Source organism: Chaetura pelagica, unplaced genomic scaffold, assembly GCF_000747805.2.
Source record: "Chaetura pelagica isolate M959 unplaced genomic scaffold, ChaPel_1.0 scaffold222, whole genome shotgun sequence".
In the NCBI taxonomy this organism is placed as follows: domain Eukaryota; kingdom Metazoa; phylum Chordata; class Aves; order Apodiformes; family Apodidae; genus Chaetura; species Chaetura pelagica.
Window position 1 is genome coordinate 1451713 of NW_009952711.1, and position 23825 is coordinate 1475537.

Sequence of the window (23825 nt, forward strand, 5' to 3'; positions counted from 1 at the left end):
CAGAAGTAGGTCTGTTCTCTGGAGGACGCTGAGAAATGAGTGAACTTGTCAGTCAAATATGAAGTGACTGTGTTCCCAGAGGCATCTTGGGAGGGTTCCCTATTCTCAAAGCCATGCTTTTTACTTGCTCTTCTGAATGACAATCTCTTTCTCTTAGAACAATGGTTTTCTTGTAGGTGTGTTTGCATTACTGTTATTTATAGTTATCTGCCTTGGGTTCTGATAAAGGGAGTGGTCAGCTTGAGGGATTGACAGGCTTTGGGCAAGTCTCAGCACTGTCTCTTAATACGTGGGCATTTTACTGTAATTGACTTTTGCATGTGCTGGGAACTTAACCTCACAATTCAGGATGAGCAAGAGCTTTGGGGTTTTTAACAAGGCTTGGCTTTGTCCTTTGTTTGGTTTTTCTGAAGCCTGTGGGTATTGAGCTAGGTTTTGCACCAGCACTTCAGAAAACCCTGCTCTGAACAATTGTGAGCAACATTATATAAACTTAATATGGAGCCAACAACTCAGTGATGTCCTCGTTCTTGTAACTGCCACTGAAGCATTTATTGACTAGTTTTAATCCCTGAGCAATATTGGTCAATGAGCTTTTCCTGAGATTATGAAAGGTTGCTTGAGAAATGCAAGGATTTACTTACAAAGCAGAATTCGAGTTGTTTATTTTCATTGACAGGAAAAAGATACATCCTTGTCCAGGCATGACAAGGACTGGGAGGTAATGAGCAGAGTAGCAGAACAGTCTATCTAGCTTAATCTTGAAAAACTGAAAATATAAACAAAGTGAGGATCAGCCAGAAAAAGCCTGAGAAAATACTGGGATGGAAAGGGGAAGTAACACCCCCAGACACATTGTGATGCATCTAGGGTCACCAATGCAAGTGTTGATTTCTACACTACACTTCAATAGTGTTCTAGTTGTTCTGGTCTTCAGCATCACAGCCTGTGTAGTTTTTATCACTTGTCTTAGGTAGCTGGGTAAGAGAGATCATTGCTAGAGCACGGTTATAGAGGTAGGTGTGGGAGTCAAATTTGCCTTCATGACAGAGTTTTGAAACTGGGGTTTGAACAGATCTGTGAATGGAAATGCAGCAGGCCCCACAGGGCCTTGGAGAGAGCCATCACATCTGTGGTGGAGATCTCCAGCAAGGCTGCTGTGGAGGGCATGAAAGCTATTGCTAGGGGTACCTTGTGTCTCCCTCTTCTCCAAGAGGTGCTTGCAAGTGTCTGTCATTCAGTGGAGATGACAGCTTCTTCTGAAATGTGACTGAAATGGATGTGTTCTGTGACATGTGGCAGAAGCATGTCAGTTATGTCACATCACAGTATGCATACTGTCCCACGAGGTGTGCAGATAGACACTTTTCAAAAAGGACAGGATGCAGTTTTGTGTAGCTGAAATATTTCCTGTTCTCTGATAAGAGTGAAGCTGTGGGTCCCTTGGGGAGAGGGAGTAGGGCTTGCCAGAACATGGCGTGTGCCCTGTATCTTCTCCCATCGTGGAGCAAAGAACAGAGAGGAGAGCAGAGGCTGTATGCTGGGTGTGGGACCTTAGAACTCCTCACCTAATAAGTACATTGAGAAAGAGAAAGGAGTGAAGGGAAATTAATGGTCCAAGATCCTCAAATGTACCAATGGGAGCCTTGTCTTTCCAGACCTCACAGAGCTTATCAATTTGAAGGAAACCTCACAGTTACACAGGGTAATGCATGCAACAGCTGCTGCTTGTGCTTTTGTCTTTTGAAACACTGTGAGGAAAAATAATGTGCTGAAAACTCTGTAAATGGAAACACAGGGCCTGTTTGCAGCAGTGGTTGATTTCAGTTTTCTGTCTTGCCCATGTGTCTCAGAAACTCTGCCCAACAGGAGAAAAAGGAAGCCCTGCCTTGTGGTGTCCTCGGTTCATGGTCTGCCTGCTGACACTTTAATAAAGAAGCTTGTAATGCTGATTCTCTTATTAGTTCTTTGCAGTGCAGTGGGGCTGCTTTGTTGTCCACAGATTTGTCAGATTATTACTTAGTTGCTTTACTTTCCCTCACACTTGTTTCAAGGTGTGTTCTCTGCTTCTGGTTAAGTATGTGCTCAGGTATTTCAGTGAGGGCAAGAACCCACTTCACTTATAGGCCCTCACCTCTTTCCCGATTTGGACCTCACTATTTGGCTGAGATGGCAAAATTAATTATTTTGATTGGTCAGTGGTAGATTTGGCCATGAATGAGCTGCAAAGTGACTATACCAGAAGTTTTGCTGATTCGTCTTTTGATTGGCCAGTGGTAGATTTGGCCACAAATGAGCTGCAGTGTATCCAAAGTGACTATACCAGAAGTTTTGCTGATTCTTTTCCTGTTGGAAGGTTGTAACAAATGTCTGTCATTCTTAATATTCCAGTTCCATTGTCCTTGTTCACCAATGAAAATTCCAGCTATGGCTTTGTTCAAGCAGCAGAAGGTGGAGGACGTGTATGAAATTGGGGAAGAGCTAGGAAGGTGAGTCCTAATGACACCAGAATGTTGTAAAAGCTGCCACATGGGGATAGTTGCCACATCTTAAAACAGTGACTGCGCATGAGGACCCAAATCAATTGCAATATGCAGCAACAAAAACACACCCCTTTACAAAAACTGCACTTTGGGGATTTTGATTTATTTTTTTAGGTTAAGTGTGCCAAGTATTTTTCATGTTTATTTTATTGCAGCTAGGACAACAAAAGGTAGGTTTACATTGTCTTTTGTAGATAGGTGTCATCTGTGTGCTTCAGACTGAGTTCACAGGTCTGTTCTCTAAACCAGCTTGGAAACAGGAGCCCACGGTGCTGTTGTTATAGATGCAGCCTTTTAATTTGGCTTGTTCTGAACGGTGCTGCAGGGCATTGTTGTTTGGAGCTGGCTCACAGCACTGACAGAACACATTCATATCTGCTAAGAGGCACTGTGTGTGTACTCCTGAGAAGATTTACCTTCGAAATTTCAACTGCTTGATACCTGTATATAGCTTTTAATCTATAAAGGCTTATCTGCAGGTATTAATTATAGGTGGAGTTAATGGGCTATTACCATGCTTAACCATAAGCACCTGCTTAAACACTGCTGGGTTTGTGACACAGGGCTCCCCTGTCACTTAGCAACAAACAGTGCTGTGGGTGAGGATGGCAGGGTTTCCATTCAGTGTCCAACCCTCCAGTGATTTTCTTTTTAATATGCAAATAGCTAAATTAGGGCTATACACGGCTTGGCCTCTTTCCCAGTGTCTGGCAGTTGGTTTTGATAAATGACTGTGTATATGCAATTAGCCTGTTTCAAGAGCCAATAATTTAGTTACATTAATACACTTCAGCTGAAGCTGTTTCCCTGCAAAGTCTTTACTTTTTTCACTCCCAGCTATTTAATCTTTAGAGTTTTTGAGAACATTTCTTTTAAGGGGAGATGAATTGTTTGGTTTGGTTTTGGTTTTTTCATTCCTTTCTCTCTCAGGAAGACCTCAACTACTAAATCTCCTGGAACTGCTTATTTTTGAGTATTGACTGGTCCTGAGAACATCAGGCTGAAAGTGAAAATCTGAGTAGTAAAGAAATTCAGTGGTGTATACAGGTTGTATGCTTTTTTTAACCTGGAAGGCCCTGGGCTGTAGCAGTCAAAAGTGTAAAATGAGAAACTAGAAGTTGAGTAGCATATTTTTGTTTTGGCTCCTGAACTGGATTTGGAAATCCAGTGTCTTTTGATGAACCTCACTTTCCTCTTCAAGCTGATGGTTATTAGGCCTTTTGAATGGAGAAGTGAAGTTGAAACAACCTGGAAAAGGCTGACCCTTAGTGTCTGAACTTGCCTGAGAGGCCTCAGGCTAGTAAAGGCTTGTGTGGTCACAGCTCCTGGCTGCATGTCATAGAAACATGGTGTCTGTTTTATGCTGTAGGGCTGGTACTGCCTACATGTTTGGTGGTGGGCTGGGTTTAGAGGAGACTACACTTAGACGTGGAATCTGAAATTGTTGCCATTTGTAATGGATGTATTCTTTGTAAGAAAGACCTTTTCTAGATAAGCCAGAAAGAGGAGTAGGTGTATACATGAGCAGGTGCCCTCCTCACATGGCAAAGGTGTATTGAAATCCACTGCACCATGTTCTAGTTCCCAGCATTTTATGTATAATGCTTCTTGTACTTGAGAAATACAACTTGTTACTGAGGTCTGTAGGCAAAAATGTTTCCTGAAAGACCTGAAGGAAGCAGGTAAAATGTAGCAAGCAGATCTTTGCTGCTTGCTAATGAATTTTCAAGGAAAGCCATATAATTGTGAGAAGGGGGCAGCAAGATGGGAATGAACTCCCATATTCTGTGTTCTAGTTGTGTGCTTTAGACATGCCTGTGGATATGATGTCATACCCTTTGTCAGTGTATTTTCACTTTCAGAATTTGTGAGGTGCTCTGCCAACCTCATTTCAGCTGTGTGTTGTATGTGGAGTGTGACTGGGTTATCATGCCTCTGTATTTCTGAGGTAACTACAGATCACGGTCAGTGACAACTGATACCTTGCTGTGGTAGAAGAAAAATAACACACCAGACAGGTTGTGGTGACAGAAATGCAATACTTTTTTTCCAAGGCTGACATACATGCTCTTAGAACCTGCAGGTGCCTTGTGTTAGTTCAGTATGTTGTCAACAAGCTGTTAGTTGATGACAGGTACAGGCAGGCAAAAGGATTTATTTATTGTTATTCTGACAAGACAACAAAAGCCACACAAAACAATGTCTGTGGAGTCCTGTTTGTGTTCTCCTTAACAGAGTTTGTGATTTCTTGACAACAAAAGTAATAATTAATATGGGCCTAATCCTTATTCCGGCTCAGATTCAGTCCAAAGTTGGAAGTACAGGGTCTTACCAACAGAGTCAGCACCTGTTTATCTCAGTCTTTGCACTGCACTTAGGAAAGGAGGCTCATATTATGTGCTGGCTTTTGAAGTATAGGTCTGGTTTTGATATATCTGGTCTGGTGATCAAATTGGACCCTTCCAGTCATCGTGCAGCATTGAAGGTAGCTGCAGCAAAGGCTCTCCAGATCCAGCTGTACAAAACCCTGCAAATGGTGTATTTTTGGACTCCTCAACCAGAGCATTCTCAGAATCGCTGCTGAGCTAGAAACAACTCAAAGGATGCTGGAAATGCAGTTGTCTCCTGTGCCAAGGGAATGGTTTTTCATAGCTGCAGCTGTGTGCTGCACTTAGCTGTCTGGCTCCAACATTCTCTCAGTCTTTTAAATACTAATCTTAAGTCTGCACCTCTGTTGCTCAGCTTCTCCCAAGGGTGCATACAGGGAACAACAAGTCAGACACGTGGCATTAGAGAAAAGAATTTGCTGATGGGCTTGTTCTGGCAGCTATACTTGAGAAGCTTAGCATGGCCTGTGCTGAAGGAGTGCAGTACTTTATTATCTTACATGTATATTTAAAGGTACTTCCTGCAAGATAATAATCAATTGGTTTATAAGTGTGAAGTCTGTGGGGGCTGAGGTTCTGTAGCAGTAGCAGAAAGGGAGCGTTAAAAGAGGAAGGGCCTCTAGAATGAGTTGAGCAAATTCAACATTTAAAAATTAAAAAGTATACTTTTGAGATCTATAATACAGCTCACTGCTAGAATATTGAAATATTAGGGTTTTTTCTTTTTCAAAATTCATGACAGGGAAAATTTAAAAAACATAACTGAAGATGAATATATTATAGGCATATTTATTTTAAAAGTCCTCAGTTATACTAGTTAGTCTGGAAGTCTAAAAGAGCTAGAAAGCAATGTGGAATAAAGTGATCAGTGCCTGCAGAGGTGTTAGAAGTTTCTCTTTCCCCTTCTCCAAAGGGCAGCAGATTGTGTGATTTGGGGGTACTTCATACAGGTCCCCCAAGCATTTAATGCTGTCACTCTGAAGGCATCAGACTTCCTTGCATATTCAGTTTCTTTCTGCCTGAGCAGCTGATAAAAAATTGATACTTCAAAGTATTTTCCATATAATGCTTTCCAAATTTATCCCTTCTCAAATAGATGTTTATGTTGGTAAATGTCAAAGTGCATCCTTCACCATTGACTTTAACAAACTTTGTAAGGAACCTATTAAGTTTTGCCTGTTTTGAGGATTGTGGTGTGAGCCATTTGCAGGAACATTTGTAGCAGAACACTAACAGGAACACCATTGCCAAAGCAATGGAACTGCTGCTTGGAAGACATGAGGAAATTAAAGCTAACTTGGCTTCTTGGGAATATGCAGCAGGTCAAATAATGGCTGGTTCTTGTGGCACAGGACAGTGGCAGCAAGAGACAACCAAGAATGGGAACTCATAAACTGAGACCGTTCCAGGCCAAGAGAAGGAAGAACTGGCCTACTGAGTGAGTGGTATAGATCCCAGGAAAGTGGCAGCATGAAAGCTCCTGGAGAGCCTGTTAACAGAATGGGTAGTTGTGATTTGGATGGGTAGCTCTGTCTAAGTGGACAAAACTAGTTCTTACACAAACCTGCAGGAGCATGTACAAGCAAACAGTGGTGGTACTGGTAGCGCGCTGGCATTTTGGAGACGTGCGGTGTAATTCCCAACAGGTTGTGCCACAGAGTCATTCATCTGTTACCCGCACGTGTTGCCAGCCAGGCTGTAGAGAGCTGTTGACATTTGTGCCTTCTGGGCAGGGTCACTATTACATGTCAAGTCTGGCCTGAGGGTAGGAAGTGTGACAGTGCTTGTCCCAAGTGATTGGTGACAGTGCCCATTGAGAAAGTGTGTTCTTGCAGGGTGGGGTGAGGGTGGCACTGCAGTGTCCTCAGTTTCCCGCTCACCCCAGCTCAGATTCTGCAATATAAATGGGCTTAGATCATGCTTAACAGACACAAACCTTGGAGTGATGTTGCAGGGTAAGGAAGTCTCCCGCTTTGTTATTGTCCTTTCACTGTAGGGAAGGGGCTCTGGCTTCCTCCACAGCGTGTGCCAGCCTTACCACCTGCCATTCCAGTTCCTTGCCTGGCTCAGCAACTGGGAGCTATGCTCATAGCTAGCCTGAGCTTTATTCAGCTTTTGTCTGGCTTTACTGTGTTTCCTGCATAGGTACAAAACCTTGTGTGGATACCAGCTGCACAGTCTGATGAACTGATCTTCATAGGAAATCAAAACTAAGTCCGTCAGTACGCATGAGAAACAGGAAAGCTTTTTGTTCACTTGCTAGCTTGAAATTCTCCCCGTTGGGGAAGACAGAGTTTGTTGCTGATACAGCATGATGGCTTCTGAAGAAGGCAGCTGGACATCTCTTTAAAATTTTAAGATCTTCTGACAAGAAGAACAAGCAGGGCTTGCTGAAGTTGTGGAAACTAGAGTACTGAGATGGTTGTTTTCTGTGGTATCCTATGCTTGAAGAGTTCCTGGAAGCCCAGGTTAATGCCTAGTTAATGCAGAAGGTGAGCTAGATATTAGTGGACCAGACTTAAACTGTGGAAATTATTTTTAGAGCAAGGCTGTGACATTTTTCTGCATGTTAGAATTTGTATCTCTCTTTTAGGAATTTTCTGCTATATGGGCTTAAATATCACTAGCTGGTTATTTCTTCATGTTTCTTGGGTTATTGGGGTTTTTTTTATATTTAAGCTGGGTTTATTACCTAATATTCTGCATTTTATTCTCTGCAGAAACATTGAAGACTAGTGAGTGTCCATCTCCCCTGTTGCTTTCTTGCTTGGAGTCTAAACTCTCAGGGATTTTAATTGTCTCTATATATGTGTAGTTTTAGCACTGATGTTGCTCAGTTACTAAAATCAATACATTACTGTAGGAAAAGTTGTTCATGACATAGAAAAAAATCTCCCAAGTTTCTATGGCTGTTCATTTCTCTACGGCTGCTTGAATTTACAAGCATCCAGTGAGCAGCAGGAGAGAAGCAGTGGCACTTTGTGTCGCTGAGGTGGTACATGTAAGGTCATGTTAGTAAGCAAGAGGAGTTAGTCCTCCTGATTTCCCCTCCTTGCCCTGAATGATCTAGTTTGGTTTTAACAGCTTTTAGGTTTTGTTGAGCTCCAAGTCTTCATTAAGCTCCGTTAAGGTTTGAGGGGGTTGTTATTTAGTGTGATGAATGGTTCATTTTTTCCCCCCATGGTGTTATCATTCTTTCAGGCTGTTTCTGCATGATTATATTTGTGTCCTGCTTGACAATGTTTCATGTTCTGTTGGGGCTTTTAAATACATGGAGTTTTGATTCACTCTCTGGGCCTCAAAGGGATTGGTGGCTTATTTTCCTCTTTGAATAAGTTACTTCCTTTTGTAGTTCAGCAAAGTTAGGTTGTACAGAGCTACTCTGCTAAAGAACAAAAGAGGTGCATGCATTAGGTGTTGCCTTTGGTTTAAGTTGTTCCCTCTTGCATGCTGTGTAACCAGACCACGAAAAAATCCACATGATTCAGTCACTGCCTTAATGCAAAAGGTAATCACTCTGATTCCTATTGATTAGTTGGGCATACTCCAGCCTCCAGCTTCCCTGCCCCTGCTGACCTGGGGTGTGGTTTTATCATTAAAACCAAGACAAATCTTTCACCAGTGGCCTGTTGTTCCTCATGTAGCCCCCCCTTCTCCTGCTACAAGTTCGTGCCTCCTCCCTGCAGGTGTGTTGGAGGATCAACTCTGTTCACTGAGACAGGATTTTATAGGTGAAAGTTTAAAATGACAGCAAATGCAACATTTCACCAGTGGTAATGGCATCTTGGGGCCTGGCACAGAATCTGTTCTGACAGTGGAACCTAGTAAATATTTATTTATGTAATGAAAACAAAAAGTGATAACTGAGGTATCTGTAGGGGAGGAACTTGGGTATCTGTGATAAAAAGTCATGTCAGACAGCTGGGTGGACTCCCTGGTAAACAGAGAGGTGTAATTGCAGCTGGGACATTTACCTTTAACACATATCACACAGTATCTTCATACCAGGATTTTTTTTTCTGTCTATAGAAATTGTTCAGTTTTGGGCTTTCTCTGACACAAACCTTAACTCTGTTCTTAGTTTAATTTGTACTTAGTGAATTAGTTCTTCAGTTCCCACTAACCAGCACCTCTGTTAGTATTTCTTGTTTAAAAAATCTTCTATGTCATTTGCTTGATTTATATTAAATCTTCTGTTGAAACAGTTTTGGCATCCAGTACCTGGCCACCATTACTATGATGATTGTAATCAGCTGTCTGATTCAATCATTATTTTTTGATATTTTCTTTATTCCTTCTAGCAGAGTGAGTGATCGTAACTTTTTAAAACAGATTTCCCTGCCAGTTTCCAGTGTTCTTCCACCTGTTTCCAAAATACTTGATTTGTTACAGAAAGTGCAGAGAAAATAGTGGGAGTTTGTGGTGTTTAGGTTGGTTTTTTTTTTGTTTGTGGTGTTTTCTTTTTTGCTCTTTATTTTTTTCCTTCTAATCACAAAGCTGCTCTACCTGCAGTAACTGAGAAGCACTGGCTTTGGTGATTTAGAACTGGTTTCGTTAGTCCTTATTACCAGCATCTATCTCAATGAAGGAAGTGATCTCAGTGTATCTCCTCAGTCCATACCTGGCTTTGAAAATGTAATTAGAGCTCAGTGACCCCAGTGATAGTGCTCAGAAAGCTCAAACTCAATGCTGTCTTTAACCCTGAATATTAAGCCTTCTTCCAGACTTTGCTTTGCTATTTCTGTAAAAATACAAGTACTTTTTTCACTTAGCATTGCATGCTTTTTAAATGAAAAATGTTGCTATGAGTGAAAATACACATAGAATAAAGATAGTGCAGCTCACCACTGGGCTGACAGTGATAAAGCCTTGGAGAAGTTGTTAGCATCTTGTGCAGAATAGGACTTGTAGAAACTTATCTGCTGACCAAGCTTAATTGAGCTCGGGTGGCATCTATTGTTCAAGCTCCACTTCAGCAAGTACTGAATGAGAGTGAAAACCTGTTGTAGTAGCTGAGCATGACAAGCAGTGATGCTTTGGTGAGGAGAGACATAAAATCACTCAGGTAGCTGGGTCTGTTCTGCCAGCATGTTTGGGTTGGAGTTCCTGGCCTGTTGTGGGCAGCCCATAGTGCAGATGCACGTACACCAGAGTGGGTGACTGCCTACCCTGAAGCCAGGACTTGCTGTCTGAGGTTACTACAGAATCTACTGCTTTTATGAGAGAGTAGCTAACCGTAGTGTTCAGGTTTTTTGGGTCTATGATCCTCACAAAGAGAGAATTTCAGTTGATCTGTTTCCTATGCAGGAGGAGTGGAGGGAATAAGTAACGTAACTTCTGTACTGCCCTGCTGCTGGAGGAGATTGTTTACTTGAGTATAGGAAAGAATAAATAAGATGGGGAAGTAACTTCCACCTCTTATTTTGGCAGACCAGAAGAATCCACAAAGAGCAGTGAAATGGGAATTTCAGCAGCCTTTTGTGATTTTGGCCTTACAGATAACTTTCTAAAATCTGGATTAAAATGCCAGCCTGATTTCTGTTGTTTTATTCACAGGGAAGGAGAAAAATAACGTAACCATTTAACCATAGTACTGCATCCCTCTTACAATTTAACTACTCCCAGGTATATTGCATTCAGTCCATACCTAGCTGGATTTGGACCTTTAACTGCAAAGGAACAGTGTGCTAACCTGCATGTGTATTACGTATACACTGGTGTTGCTCCACATAGCAGAAGGAACAGCTTATCAAATCAGCTATTCCTGGTGAGCATGAGTCAGCTTTGACCTTCCCTAGGTCTCTGGACTCTGTTCATTATCACTCAGGGAGTTGATATTCAATCTAAAAACCAAGTGTGATAAGTGGGGGTGAATTTTTATCATGTGCATTTTATTCTGGAGCTTCAGATTACACAAGATGCTTGCCAGGCTATCAGGAACTTGCCAGAATTGCTGGGCTCGTGATGTATCACTACAGACTCTGTTCCTCCAACCTCAGGAGGTGGCAAGGGCCACGTTGCCTGTCACTGCATGATTGGGAAGTTTCCAAGAGCATTAAATAGCTTCAGGAGGTGTTGGTGATGATTCAATAGGTGGCACAGTTTCTTGTGACTTGGGGCCAATGACCCAAAATGTAGTTTAAAACATTGATTTGCTGTAATGCAGTTAACATATTACTTTATTGATAGCCTTTAATAATTCAGAGTATTGTTCAGAAATATTAGATTTATTAAATCTTGCTTTGACTTTCAAATGGTGTATTTGCTTTCTGCTTATTCCCTTAAACCAGATCCTTCTGTTTGAGTCCATGTTCCTGTACTGTTCTGACTCTCCTCTGTCAGTGGACACAGATTATCTTTGGGCCAGATATGCTGGTTACCTTGGCATGAGCTGTGAAGAGATGTGGGTGAAAGGTGACAGACAATGACAGTATCAGGCGCAGTCTGTGTCCAAAGGCACTCAGCACTTCCCTCTGGTGAATAGTGAAATTTACCCTGTAAAGTCAGTGTCCTAGAGGGCTATACATTCAGTAACAACATGAGTTGTGAGTGAAAATACCAGTGTGTCGAAAAGTGGCAGCTGTTGTTTGTTTTGTTTTGCTTTTTATTCTCTTTCTGTATAAAATAGTGCATCTCTTTAGGTTTACAAGTTAGCCTCTTGTTAGAGTAGTGGTGTTGTGACATTTCTCTCTGTAACTTCAACTGCTTTAGAAGTCACCCTGCTTTAGAAGTCACTGCCCAGCTACTTAGTGAGCCTGAAATGTTAGTTGTTTCTTTCTTCCAGTTTGTGTCACAGGGCTGTGGTAAATTGGTGATATTTCTGTGATAATCTTGCTTGAAAGGTTCAAAAGAGCCAGAGTGTGTTGTGAATACTTCTGTATTTATCTGCTTTTCAGTACTCAAGTAAAATTTCAGTTCACTGCTCTATTAAGAAAACTTGTAGGTCATTCTGTCATCATCTGGCATCTGCCACAGTTTAGGTTCTGTGTAGTTGCTTTAGGAGAGGTAGTCACTTTTCTCTGTTCTTCCTTTGAAAAAAAGAAAAAAGCAAACAAACCAAAACTCACTTTTTATTTGCAGCTTAAGCAGGAAGAACAGTGACATTTGTGACAACTTACTGTAAAGCTCTTTGTGAAGTTATAAGAAGTGTCAGCAAAAGTATGTAACAGAGAAAGAATTTGGGGTTTATTTTAGTTTCATTCTGTAAAGTCTTAGGGAAACAGCAAGATACTTACCTTTCATTGACCTTTGCCATGCTAAGATTTCTGTTTTGCTGTTTCAGCTATTGTACTCCAGTTTCTTTATAATAGCTTTATTAGAAAGAATGCTCTAGTTTTCTTTGTAAACACATACTACTTATGCACTGCTTAGATGAAATTTCTGCTATACCAGAAAACCAAATCCTGGTTCAGCCTAAAAAAAAAAAAAGAAATACTCTGTAACAAATAAAACATACTACAAATTATTGCTGTAGTCAATTTACTGAAGGCTTCCAATTCTTTATTGGTTGTGACTACAGACTTGTACTGAAAACTTCCAGGAAAGTGCTTTTATGCATATATTTTGTGAGTGTTTCATGGCTATTGGTTGAGCTGTGTTTCATAAATGAGCTGAGAGCATCCATTTGATTGTAGAAGTGACCAGCAGACTCCTGTCCTCTGTGCTGGGAAGGGCATGCCAGTGCCATTAGACCTAGCTGAAGTTGTCTCTGAAGTGTAGGGAAAGAGGTAGGAGAGTATTTAGTAAAAAGACCTGTTTTTTTAAGGAAGGCATTCAGACTTTTCAAGGGCTTTTCTTTGAAAGTTAACAAAAATACAACTATGAAAGGGTAAAATTATTAGTTGAAATAGGAGTGAAAAAGATGGAAAAGTATAGATATAGAATTCCTAAGCTTGAGTTTGCCAATTAAAACCAATGTGAATTTATTAGTGGCAAAAAGGCATGATGAATAAAACTGTTGACATAAAAACAAGTGTTGTAACAGAATAAATGACCCTTCTTTGCAGAAACTGAACTAACCATCCTGCCTGAGCTCTAAAGGCAGCCTCTTGAGTTTAGAGAAGTGCTGCATTCAGGTTAGCTAGACACTTATCTGCTTATGTTTACAGGATGATTTCATAATATATTTTTAGAGTTTTTACTGATGTCTAACTGTAGATCATAAAAAAATGAAAGCAAAGGATGCCATAAGCTCTCTCACTGGAGAAGGGACAATGTGATGACAACAGAAGGTGAAGCTGACTTGGCCTATGACATATACTGTCAAGAAACTAGTTGCTGGCAGTAAACAAATAAAATAATTTTCAGGGTTAAAGGTATCACATTGACTCAGAGCTCAGAGAATCTATGACACTTGCTGTCAAGGGACCAAACAGTTTATCAACCAATTAGAGAAAGAGAGTCAACAACTGGCAAACTTTGCAAAGCCTGGTAAACCTAAAATTAGATCTCTAAGCTGTGATTTGGATTCCTTAGTACAGACAGTGACATGTGTGAATTACAAACGTTTGTTCGGGGTAGGGTTTGTAACGGCAAATAAACCCGTTCAGCCTTGCATTCCCACAACTGAATGTCTGAAATGTGAAGAAAAATGGCAAATAAAAAGTTTAATGTTTTTATTCAAACTGCGAACACCTTCTTATGTGAAAGCTTTTTTTTTTTTTTTCAGTTTTCCTGTAAGCTCCTGCCTATAGCAGGCTGATAGGGTGCCTTGTGTATGGTGTTGTGCCCCAAATCTGGCTTTTACGTACACAGAGCAGGTTTTGGGCAGTGGGGAAGGACACTGAAACATTTATACTACCCTTCTATAGAAAAATAATCAAGCATTTATACTACCCTTCTATAGAAAAATAATCTTAACTCAGATTTGTGTGTCTGTGATCTGATGTAAAACAGAAGTCAGGACCATCTGGTTCTGTCCTGTGGATACTGAGAGGGAATCAATGTAAGGTAGGTGGATGAAGTGATGTGCCTGAGGAAGCCCCACTTTCTGACTGAGCTGAGCATGTCACTCTGGGTGTTTCTGGTTTCCTCAGTATGGGGAAAGGAGGCAGTTTAAGCAGGATCACTCAAAAATGTGAAGGTTCCCCAGTGTGTCTTTACCTTCCCAGTTTCTAATGTAATTCTTAGTGGCAATCAGGCTTGAGTTTTGTTGGCTTCCTGAATTGCTTGGCTTCCTGCATTGCTTGGCTTTGAGACTGCTGGTGCAAGAAGTTTCTCTCAGGGCCCTTACACTCTCTGGAATGTAGTTATACTGTTAAAACCAGCTGACTGACATGCCAACCATAGTCTTTAACTCTGCTTCAATCTTGAGAGAAGTGCGTGTCTGAGCAACGGCTGGGGTAGGATAGGAAGAGCTCAGTGTGACCTGCTTAAAATGGGATAAGCACCAACCAAAAGTGAGGGAGGAAAAGGTTGAGGGGAATGGACAGTCACCTCCATTTCCCTTAAAAGCATTTCCCTGTACCCACTCTAGTTTAATGAACTTTTCTGTCTGGAGCAGCAATACCAGAGGTGTTGATGTCAGTATTACCATGTTAATGCTGCTGTATTTTGGTGTACTTCATATTGCTGGCTGCTGCTCTTCTGAAACAAAAAGAGGAAACTTTCACCTTCTTCTTGCTTTTTTAAATTTTCACATCCCTATATCTACTATAGGTCAAGACCAATATCAAGAAAGAATAACAGGTATTAATGACACCATTCAAGTAAAATAACCCAACAAAACACTGTAGAAAAAGTATTGCCAGGTTTCCCTCTTTGCGACAAGCTGTGATTGCACCCTTCCAACAGCCTGGCACTGCCGAGCCCAGCAGCCTCTCATTGCAAACTCCAGCCTCAAGCAAACACCTCTCAGATTGGAAGCAAAAGCAATCCTAGCTCAATGCTCAGAGTCCAGCTGAGTTTGCAGGTGCTCTGGAAAAAGAAAGGTTAACCTGTCTTGCATTCATGGTAGCTGCATGTGCATCTAGGCAGTAAAAAGACTGGTTGAGCTGCTGTTAAGTTTAATTTTAGTTTCCTTTCTGGTCATGTAATCTTGTGCAGGAACATCTAGTGAATAAAAATGTGAATTATTTATAAGTGCAATTCTAATGATGTCTAGATACATTAAATTAATTTGTAGGTCCAGCTGTATTTTTATTTCATTTTTTTTCTGGTAGGATTGCCTGCATTTTACAGACTTTGGGAAATAAAATACAGAAAGACTAAGGTATTATTTTCCATGAATTGTGTAGGAGCTAATTACTGGTAAAGTCAGTGGGATGTTGCTGCCTAAAATCCTTTGCAAGTCTGTTCCAAAGTAAATTGTTCTGGCTCATCTATGGAATTGAGTGTTGCCTCTTGACTGGCAGAATGCCAGAGCGCTGTCCTTTTCCAGGTCCATGTACTTTTCACAAAGAATTCCTTGCTAGCATATTTCAGTGTGAAGTATATCTGTCACCATGTTCTAACATATATCTGTTTTGTGGGAATTTCAAGTTTTAACAATTATCAATAATCATCATCCTCTGGTTTAGAGTTCTTCAATAAATGAAATTAAGATGAATATGGACAGAATATAAACAAATAGAATGAATCACAGTATTGTCAGAGTTGGAAGTGACCTCTGGAGATCATCCAGTCCAACTCCCCTGCTAAAGCAGGATCCCATGGAGCACATTCCACAGGACTGCATCCAGACAGGTCTTTAATGAGACTCCACAACCCCCTGAGCAGCCCCCAGGGTTCTGTCACCTGTACCATAAATAATTTTTTCCTCATATTTAAAAGGCACTTTCCATGTTCCAGCTTGTGCCTGTTGCCCCTCATCCTGTTCCTGGGCACTGAAGAGTCTGGCTCTGTCCTCCTTGCACCCACCCTTTATATACTTACATTAATAATGTCTCCCCCTTAGCCTTCTCCTCTCCAGACTAAACAGTCCCAACTCTCTCAGCCTTTCCTCATATGAGAGATGCTCCAGTTTCCCAGTCATCTTTGTTGCCCTCCCCTGCACTCTCTCCAGTAGTTGCCTGTCTCTCTTGAACTGGGGAGCCCAGAACATAAAGTAAAGGAACATATGCTTGGTATTTGGGGAAGAAATGGTTTGCTCTTCTCAAATGACAGACCGAATCAGCTTCCTGAATTCTCCCTGCTCTGGCCTCAGAGAACCTGACTGGAATCAGGTGACCTGTACTGTCATCTCAGTGTTTTGTTTACATATTTTCAGCATTTCATGACAGCTGCTCAGTGATGTGGTGTTCTGGAATGTCAGAAGAACATTGGTATAAACCCATACCTATCCAACAGTTGCTGGAAGGCTCCCTGCTCTAACTGGCAGGCAGCACCTTTGTCATTCTCTCAAGCCAAATTCTGCCCCAGAGCATTACCCTCCAGAACCAGTATTTAAAATAAACTTTGAAAAAAGAGCAAGGAGTTATCCTGCTATTCTGGATTGTCCAGTTTTTCTCTTCTCTGCATCCTTTTCACATCCTCTCCTGAACTGCATAACAATTAAATAAGCTGAACTTCTTCAAAGCACAGGTTTAGAGAAATAGACTCAGAAAATAGACTCTAAAACCAGATCTCCAGGGTAGACAGACAGTTGCAGTGTGAATAACAGGTTGTCTTCATTGGTAGCTTAAATTCCCTTGTTGCTGATGGACAAATTTGATGATGTACCTAATTATATTGTAACTGACAGGTTGCAGCTGCTATTGTTTATACTTGAGCTCTAAATGCGACTGAGGACAGCCTGTGTTCAATCTATGACAAGACTGTTGTACAGCTGTTCAAAATACTTCTGAAAGGGAAAAAACTTCCCTTCTTTAAAAGAAAAAAAAAATTACTAAGTGTCAGCCTGTGAACTTACCTTGTGTGTGTTGTAAATATTGTTGTTCATGATCCAAGTGATCTTTCTTTCGGGGACATACCGAAACCCATGGATTTTGGCAAAGTCGTTTGGATTAAATTTGGACATCTGAGCTGTAAAATGTCCTTTCAGATCTATGATGAGCCACAGACTCCCCATGTGAAATTAAGGAAATGACTCAATTTCTCAGTGCTGTCAGCTCAGGTGCCAGAGAAGTGTACTTTCTTTTGCTTTTTGCCTTGTCAGGATTGCAGGTTTTGAGAAGCTGATGCTTTTGATTCTTATGTGCTGGATGCAGGTGCATTAGGAGGTTCAGAGTGTTGTCGTCTTGGTCCTTGGTTTTACAAGCTCTATAGTTAAGAAGAAAACTAAAATTTTAAAATGCCAGTGACACATCCTCTTTTTTTCATAGCTGTGGGGGCTTCCACGTGAAGTATTAATGATGTCTGGTACAAAAGTGGACGTATATGCTACCCTATGTTTTGTGTCCTGGCTAATTAGACTGTAATGGTCTTAAACGTCCTAGGCTAAGAAATTGTGCATTTGTCTTTCTTTCTGGCTTGCAACCTCTTCACTTAACTCACGAATTGTCAGTAAAGACTGCAAAAGCCTGTTTTAAATGGATAAATGAAATGGCACAAAAACAGGAACAGGTAGAATGTGTGTTCATGGGCCCACACGTAGGGGAGAAATTGTGGCTTACAAAGGAAGGGGTAATGTGATGAGCCAGGCTTTAAGTGTAGCTTTTCAGGTAATCTAATGTACAAAATCCACAGCATCATTGGACTTGCTAAATGTAGAAGTTACTGTGTTCATTTTGGTAATCAGTGGTCATAACACAGTATTTTCTTCTTGAACTTTGCTGGCACAATTTATAGCAAATTCAGGGAAGCAAACACAGCAACATTAGTACCTGTCTCTTTAGGAAGTCTGGGCCAAACAAAATGCATGTCTTGCAAAAAATGAACAAACAAACAATGAAGCCAACAATGTTTTACATAAACAGCTCCCAGTACTACAGAAGAAACTCTTTCAGCAGAATGTTGAAGGCAAGGTTGGGAATTTTGTAGCAGGAATTTTCATTCTCAAGCTCTCTAAGGTTTGCATGTCATGATGAAATCAGGAGGCAGAAATATCAGTGAATTACTGGATGTGACAAACGGCTGCAATAGTGATTCTGTTTGTGATTGATTATTCCTGAAGGGATAAGTACACTTGTCCCATCTGTTCCTACCTCTCTCCTGAGAAGTGTTTAGGGTACATCTGAAAATGAAAAAGGAAAATAAGTACTTGAGGCAGTCTGGCATTGTTTGAACCCTTTGAAATGAGAGGCTACCTCTGCCATGGAATGTTAGCTTTGGAGAGCAAGCAAGCACTGCCTGACAGCCTTAATTTTTAATGTCTTTGCCTTTGTAGGTTTGTGACAGACTCCAACCAGCCATCTGTGTTAATGAAGCACTAAGTACATTGTATAATTACAAGATTCTGAATATAATTGCTGAGTATGCTGCATAATTTAAGTTCCAACTGTACTTGCATCTCTCATTCATCAAGCCAGTGAAGGATATAATAATACTGAAAACAGTAAGAGTTGGTGCTTCTGCAGTACAGTCATGGGGAGCTGCACCTAATGTGTGTCTTTGTGATTCTTTTAAAGAGATCCTGGCTGATAAAATCACAGTAGCTAAAGGTGAAGGTTATCTGTAAGATGAATCTTTTCCTTGCAAGCCTGAATATAATGCCCTGAGTAAGGAAATATTTGATACTAAATGTGTATTCTGGGTCTGGAGATGTGCCAGTTCTTGTAGAGTGAGATCTCACACATACAGTGTTTTGTGGCAGGGGAGAACGGAGCTGCTCTGGTATAAAAAGGAAGTCACTCTTATTTTGTCTGTTTGTAAACTGGTTGGGCATCAGCAGAGACTCATGAATGTGAGGAGACAAAGGCTCGGGTAAGATAGTTCTTTTGGTGGTAGGATCTGGCATCCCTTTTAGACTTTACACATGCCAGGCAAGGGTGACAGTTTCACTGCACTGTTCCTAGAGGTTTCCCTGCCTCATCGAATAGTTGCCTGTGGCTTCCTGGGCATATAGCTTCCTAGAACTTTAAAATTTAGTTCTGCTCCATAGTGGAAATACAATGAAATATTTTTTATGTTTTTTTAAAAACTATGATTCTATCAAGTACTCATTGATAAAATCCAAGCCTTTTCTTACTAAGGAAGTTGCCGAAACACAATGTGTCTTTCACAAAACAACACTTTTAGCTAAATTTTGCTTAACTAAAGTTCTGTTTTGTTTTTACAGCTTGCTAGTGTTTAAATCTAGCTATTATCACAAGATGCAGTGCACAAAATTCAGATTGCTGAACTCCCTTCAGTGCTTTAGCTACAGACCATCCTTTATTTTTTGTAAGGCAGAAGTGGCTCCCTTAACATGTCTTAACACTCAACATAGAGTAACTGCAAACAGGTGGTAATGGAGTATGATCTAATTTCCTTGTTTGTATGTCTGTGGTGATTGTTGTGTGATTAAGCATTTCTAAGATACAATACAGTTGTCCTTGTTCCTTTATGAGCAAAAGGATCGTCTGAATAATCACTGTTTCATTCCACATTCTGTCCCTATGTGGAATTCATATTACTCAAACCCTGCTTTAGCTGCAGACCACCTTTCTTAATTTCATTAAGACATCTCTCAGCTTTATTACAGTTCTTTTTCCAGAAGGCAGTTGAAAAGAAGGGAACATCAGCTCTGTGGTGATGGTTACTCTTTGGTTCAAACAGTGCCTCTCAAGGGCATAATGAAGAAAGAAAAGTTCCCACAAAGCAGGGTTCCCAGCTTTCCTATTGAAGAGTCAGTAACAACAACAACTCTCTCATCTTGAAAGTTTCCCACCACTGACATGAGGCTGCAACCTGCAGGGTTATTATTATTTAGTTAATCATCTCTTGTGTTTCCCTCTTAGGAAATAAGGGGGAAATACTACAGTTGGACTAGAATATCTTACTTTAGGAACCACAGTGAGGAAAAATGTATTGGTAAATGGCAGCTGCAGGCCTTTTAAACTTTGATGCAGCCCTTTTACTAATTGTTACAGTGGGAAGTTCTTTGTCCTTGAAGTGCAGTGAGAAGGCTGCACTTACTCTAGTTTAATTTACAGCTAAATTATCAAGGGAAGTGCAGAAATAGGAATGAACTACTCTTTTATTTGGAAATTGATTACTGGAGGTCAATTCTACATCTCCAAAGGGTTACCAATCCTTTGAGTTCCTTCCTGAGAAGTTATTCTAAAGGGAAAGACTTCAATGCATGCATGTCCTTTCAGAACATCTGGTGTTGTGCTGCCGACTTGAATGCCTTAAGCATCTCCCAGTGAAGGAGTGGTAACTTGAACCTTTTGAGGCAGCTCTTACTCATTTAAACACAAACTGGTCTTTAGAGATAGGAACATCTGTCCTCCCTTCTTGTCAAACACTGCTTGGTTTTGCTAAATTTCAGGCACAGCAGGTGGCTACCTCGGTGTGTTCTAGTGAACAGAATTCTGTTAGTCCTCACTGTTGCCCCAAGAACAAGCCTGTGTGGTTGGCAGCTCAGGGGCCATTTGAATGCCTTGTTTGCGAAGCTGCGATGAAACGGAAGCTTTGAGAGACCTTTTTGTCACCTTCTTGTCCTTTCAGTGGCCAGTTCGCTATCGTGAAGAAGTGCCGAGACAAGAGCACAGGTGTGGAATATGCTGCCAAGTTCATTAAGAAGCGCCAGAGCCGGGCCAGCCGCCGCGGGGTGAGGCGGGAGGAGATCGAGCGTGAGGTGGCCATTCTGCAGCAGGTCCTGCATGCCAACATCATCAAGCTGCATGACATCTATGAGAACAAGACAGACGTGGTCCTCATCCTTGAGCTGTGAGTAAGAGGGCTTCCTGTCCTCTGGGGTAGCGTGAGGTAAATAGGAACCGGAAAGAGCTGCAGAGGCTGCCAGAAAAGAAAGACACTTAAACTGGAGCTGTTGTGTCCTCAGGCCTCTCGGATCTTGGCAGAAGAATTTAATGAGGTTGCTGGTAAATGGGCTCCCCGGTTCACCCGTGTGCCTTGGGGATACAGGTGCACCTTAACATCAGCTGAGGCCATTGTTACTGAGCCCAAGGAGTGTTGTCACCTTGAAAACAATTTACTAAGGAATTACCTCACGTCTGCCTAGTGCTGCCCTGGTGTGAACCTTGGAGAAAGCACAAATGGCCACTGAGTGCTCACTTTATTGTTTTTTTTTGCTTTCATGTCTTCCAATGCATGTGAAGCCATCAAGTCCTTTGCAAAATTTGCAGCCATTCTCACTACTCCCATATATTCCTCATTTAGAGGACAGTAGGGGAAAAGGGGGAGGAGGATAAAGGAAGAGGTTTTTTTTTAATCCCTAGGGAATGAACAGCAGCAGGGTGGGAATGAAGAACTGCTCTCTTTTTTCCTCTTCCACCATGTGCCTTTTAGGTCCTGCTGACAAGTGAACTTCCCAACTGGGGAACTTGTGGTCTACTGTAGCCTCATCCCTGCATTGTGACCCACTGGAGAGCCAGGCTTCTGGCTTAGGATGAGTATCAGACATATTTGCTATCTAATAGAAACTGATTTTTGCTGTTTAAGAAGAGATTTTAAACAGGCAGCAGCAGCTTCTCTGTCTGGGCTGAGGGAACAACGGCGTGTTCTGCAGAACCAGTGTGTGTCCCTGCCTGAAAGTATAAATGCACAGCCCAGGGAAGCTGGAGGTGTGATCAGAAATCATCTTAACAAAGCCTTGGCTAAGGAACCTTTGCTTAGTTGGAATATAAATTTGCATTTCAGAGAGTCACCTTTGATGCTTTTGTCTGTTTAATCTTATTGACTGAAAGGAAGTGAGAGAACCTGACTAATAGGTGTTACTGTGTAGAGAAATGCTGGTTTAATATAATTTGAAGCAGGATCAAAATTGTCAGCCTCTGCCATAGCAATTAAATTACCTGCATGAATTCTGTTGGCCTAGAAAGAATTAATCCCAAAGGCATCAGCAGTTTTTTACACCATGTTTGTCTTCACATATATTTGATGGAACTGAGGTGAAACACTTGAGACAGATGCAGACCACAGCCTAGTAATTTAATCTCTTACAACACAACTTGTTTTGAACGTGTTCTGCCTGTTTCTGCTGCCTGGCTTGAGATTCTTTAGGTCCACTATGTGGGCAGATGTGCCTGACCATGTTTTGGAAAGCTGTCATATCAGTATTTCCAAGCTGTCATGTTGTGGAGGTTGCATGCAGGGGTTGATTTTGAGATGGGCATCTGAAATGTGTGTGGCGGGTGAAGATTACACGATCACTCCAGTGCTGACACTAATGTATGTGTGGTGGAATTTCTTTACTTTTGTGAAAAAATGTGATGTAGAAGGACCCTAACAAATGAAAAGGAATAGGAAGTTGATTTCTTTTAAGGAAGAATATACCTCTCTCTAGCCTGGCCAGGAGACCTTTGCTCTGTGTAAATAGCATTTTTTTGTCTCCTGGCCTTGCAACCCAGGATGAATCCAACTGATATCAGAAGAGTTATTGCTAGTTATGTGAATTTAGCTTAGATTGGAGAATCTAAAATAGAGAGGTACTGTGAGAAGGGGCTAGTGACATCTCAAAGGAAGAGTTGCTTTGGCAGAACTAGAGCTGGACACACAGGGCAGCTGCAGCAGTTTACAGGGTTACTAGTGTGCAATACCAAAGGAAGATTCTTAGAGTAATTAACTGATCTGTCAGATACTGAATATACTGAAGGGTTTGATGCTGCAGGGAATTACCATCACTTTAGGTAGGCCATTTAATAATTTCAGCTTCCCCTTCTCACGCCGGGGATCCAAATTCTTCACTGTGAAGTCCCAAAGGGAAGTAAGTTGCCTGCTGCTCTTTGGCTTTCTGTTGCCAGTTGTATTTGCCAACCATTCAGATTATATTAGGTTTGACCTGTAATGGCTGGGAGATCACAGAAAGATCATTTGCTTCTCTGCATTGCATCAGCAGCTGGATGCTGTAGAACATTTGGATGTCCCCAAATTTAATAGTGTTACTGTCCATGTGTTAGCTTGAGAGTAATTTCAAGAAAACTTTGTAGTTGCCTGGTGTCAATTATTGAGTTAAAAAATAACCTGCCAAAATAAATTATTTCACTTTTTCAAGAAATTAAAAAAGGGAGGCACCGAGTGACAGAGTCCTTATAGCCAAACAGAATGGGATAAGGAATTTGGATGAAACTTGGCACTTGTTGCTGTTCTGGGTGTTTCGTGGCTGAGGATGAAGACTGAAGTAGGAGTGAGTGACACTGTGTGCATGGGTGATCATATAGACTCATGTCTGAAGCATCTCTTGCTGTACAGTTCACAGGGTGTGCTGTAGGCCTACCTTAAGGAGCTGAAAGGGATGTAAATTATCTTAGTGCATGGGCAGATTTATATCTGTGTATTTGTGTGGCTCAGCCTTCCTCATCTCCACTCACAACCAGGGGAAACCTGAACACTGCACACAAAGCAGAAAGTGGAATTGTGTGCTTGTACTCATCAGAGCCAGGAATGGAAGTAGCTCCTCTAATAAATGAAGCTTTGCTGGTCAGGATGTACAGTCTTAGCCCAAGGGGATAAAATTTGTCATGTAGTGAAGGAAGACAGACATCAATTTAACCTTTTTTGGCTGCTCTTTTGTGGAATCAATACCACTCACTTTACGAAGCTCTGAGTCTTAGAGTAGCTGTGCAGAAGATGAGGTATCCTGTATTTGTCAATTCATGGTACTAAAGTAAAGCTGTAAGCAAGGAGAGAGTCTGAGGTTTTCTACTTACTACAGTTTTTAGGTAATGAATAAATGATGCAATTTTACTGTACGTATGAAGCATGAAATACAGAGACGCTGTGGCTGGAGTTATGTAGACCGTGTTCCCTGGGACACCTGTCTTGACCTTGTGCATGGAATCCAGGCAATGAAGCTTTGATCCCTGAGTGAGATGAAATAACCTCTGCCATTCCAGGGGAGCCAGCACTTGGG

The 23825-nt window shown here is 41.3% G+C and overlaps 1 protein-coding gene across 2 annotated transcripts in view; it reads left to right on the forward strand.

The window, feature by feature from the left end:
- Positions 1-2396: 2396 nt before the first annotated feature.
- DAPK2 (death-associated protein kinase 2) overlaps positions 2397-23825 on the forward strand; it is a 42787-nt gene continuing 21358 nt past the window's right edge. For both annotated transcript variants that reach the window (XM_009994372.1, XM_009994371.1), the window contains exons 1-2: positions 2397-2489; positions 20459-20680. In XM_009994372.1, coding sequence (XP_009992674.1) covers positions 2413-2489; positions 20459-20680 — 299 coding nt within the window. In that variant the 5' untranslated portion in view covers positions 2397-2412. The remainder of the gene's footprint in view (positions 2490-20458; positions 20681-23825) is intronic.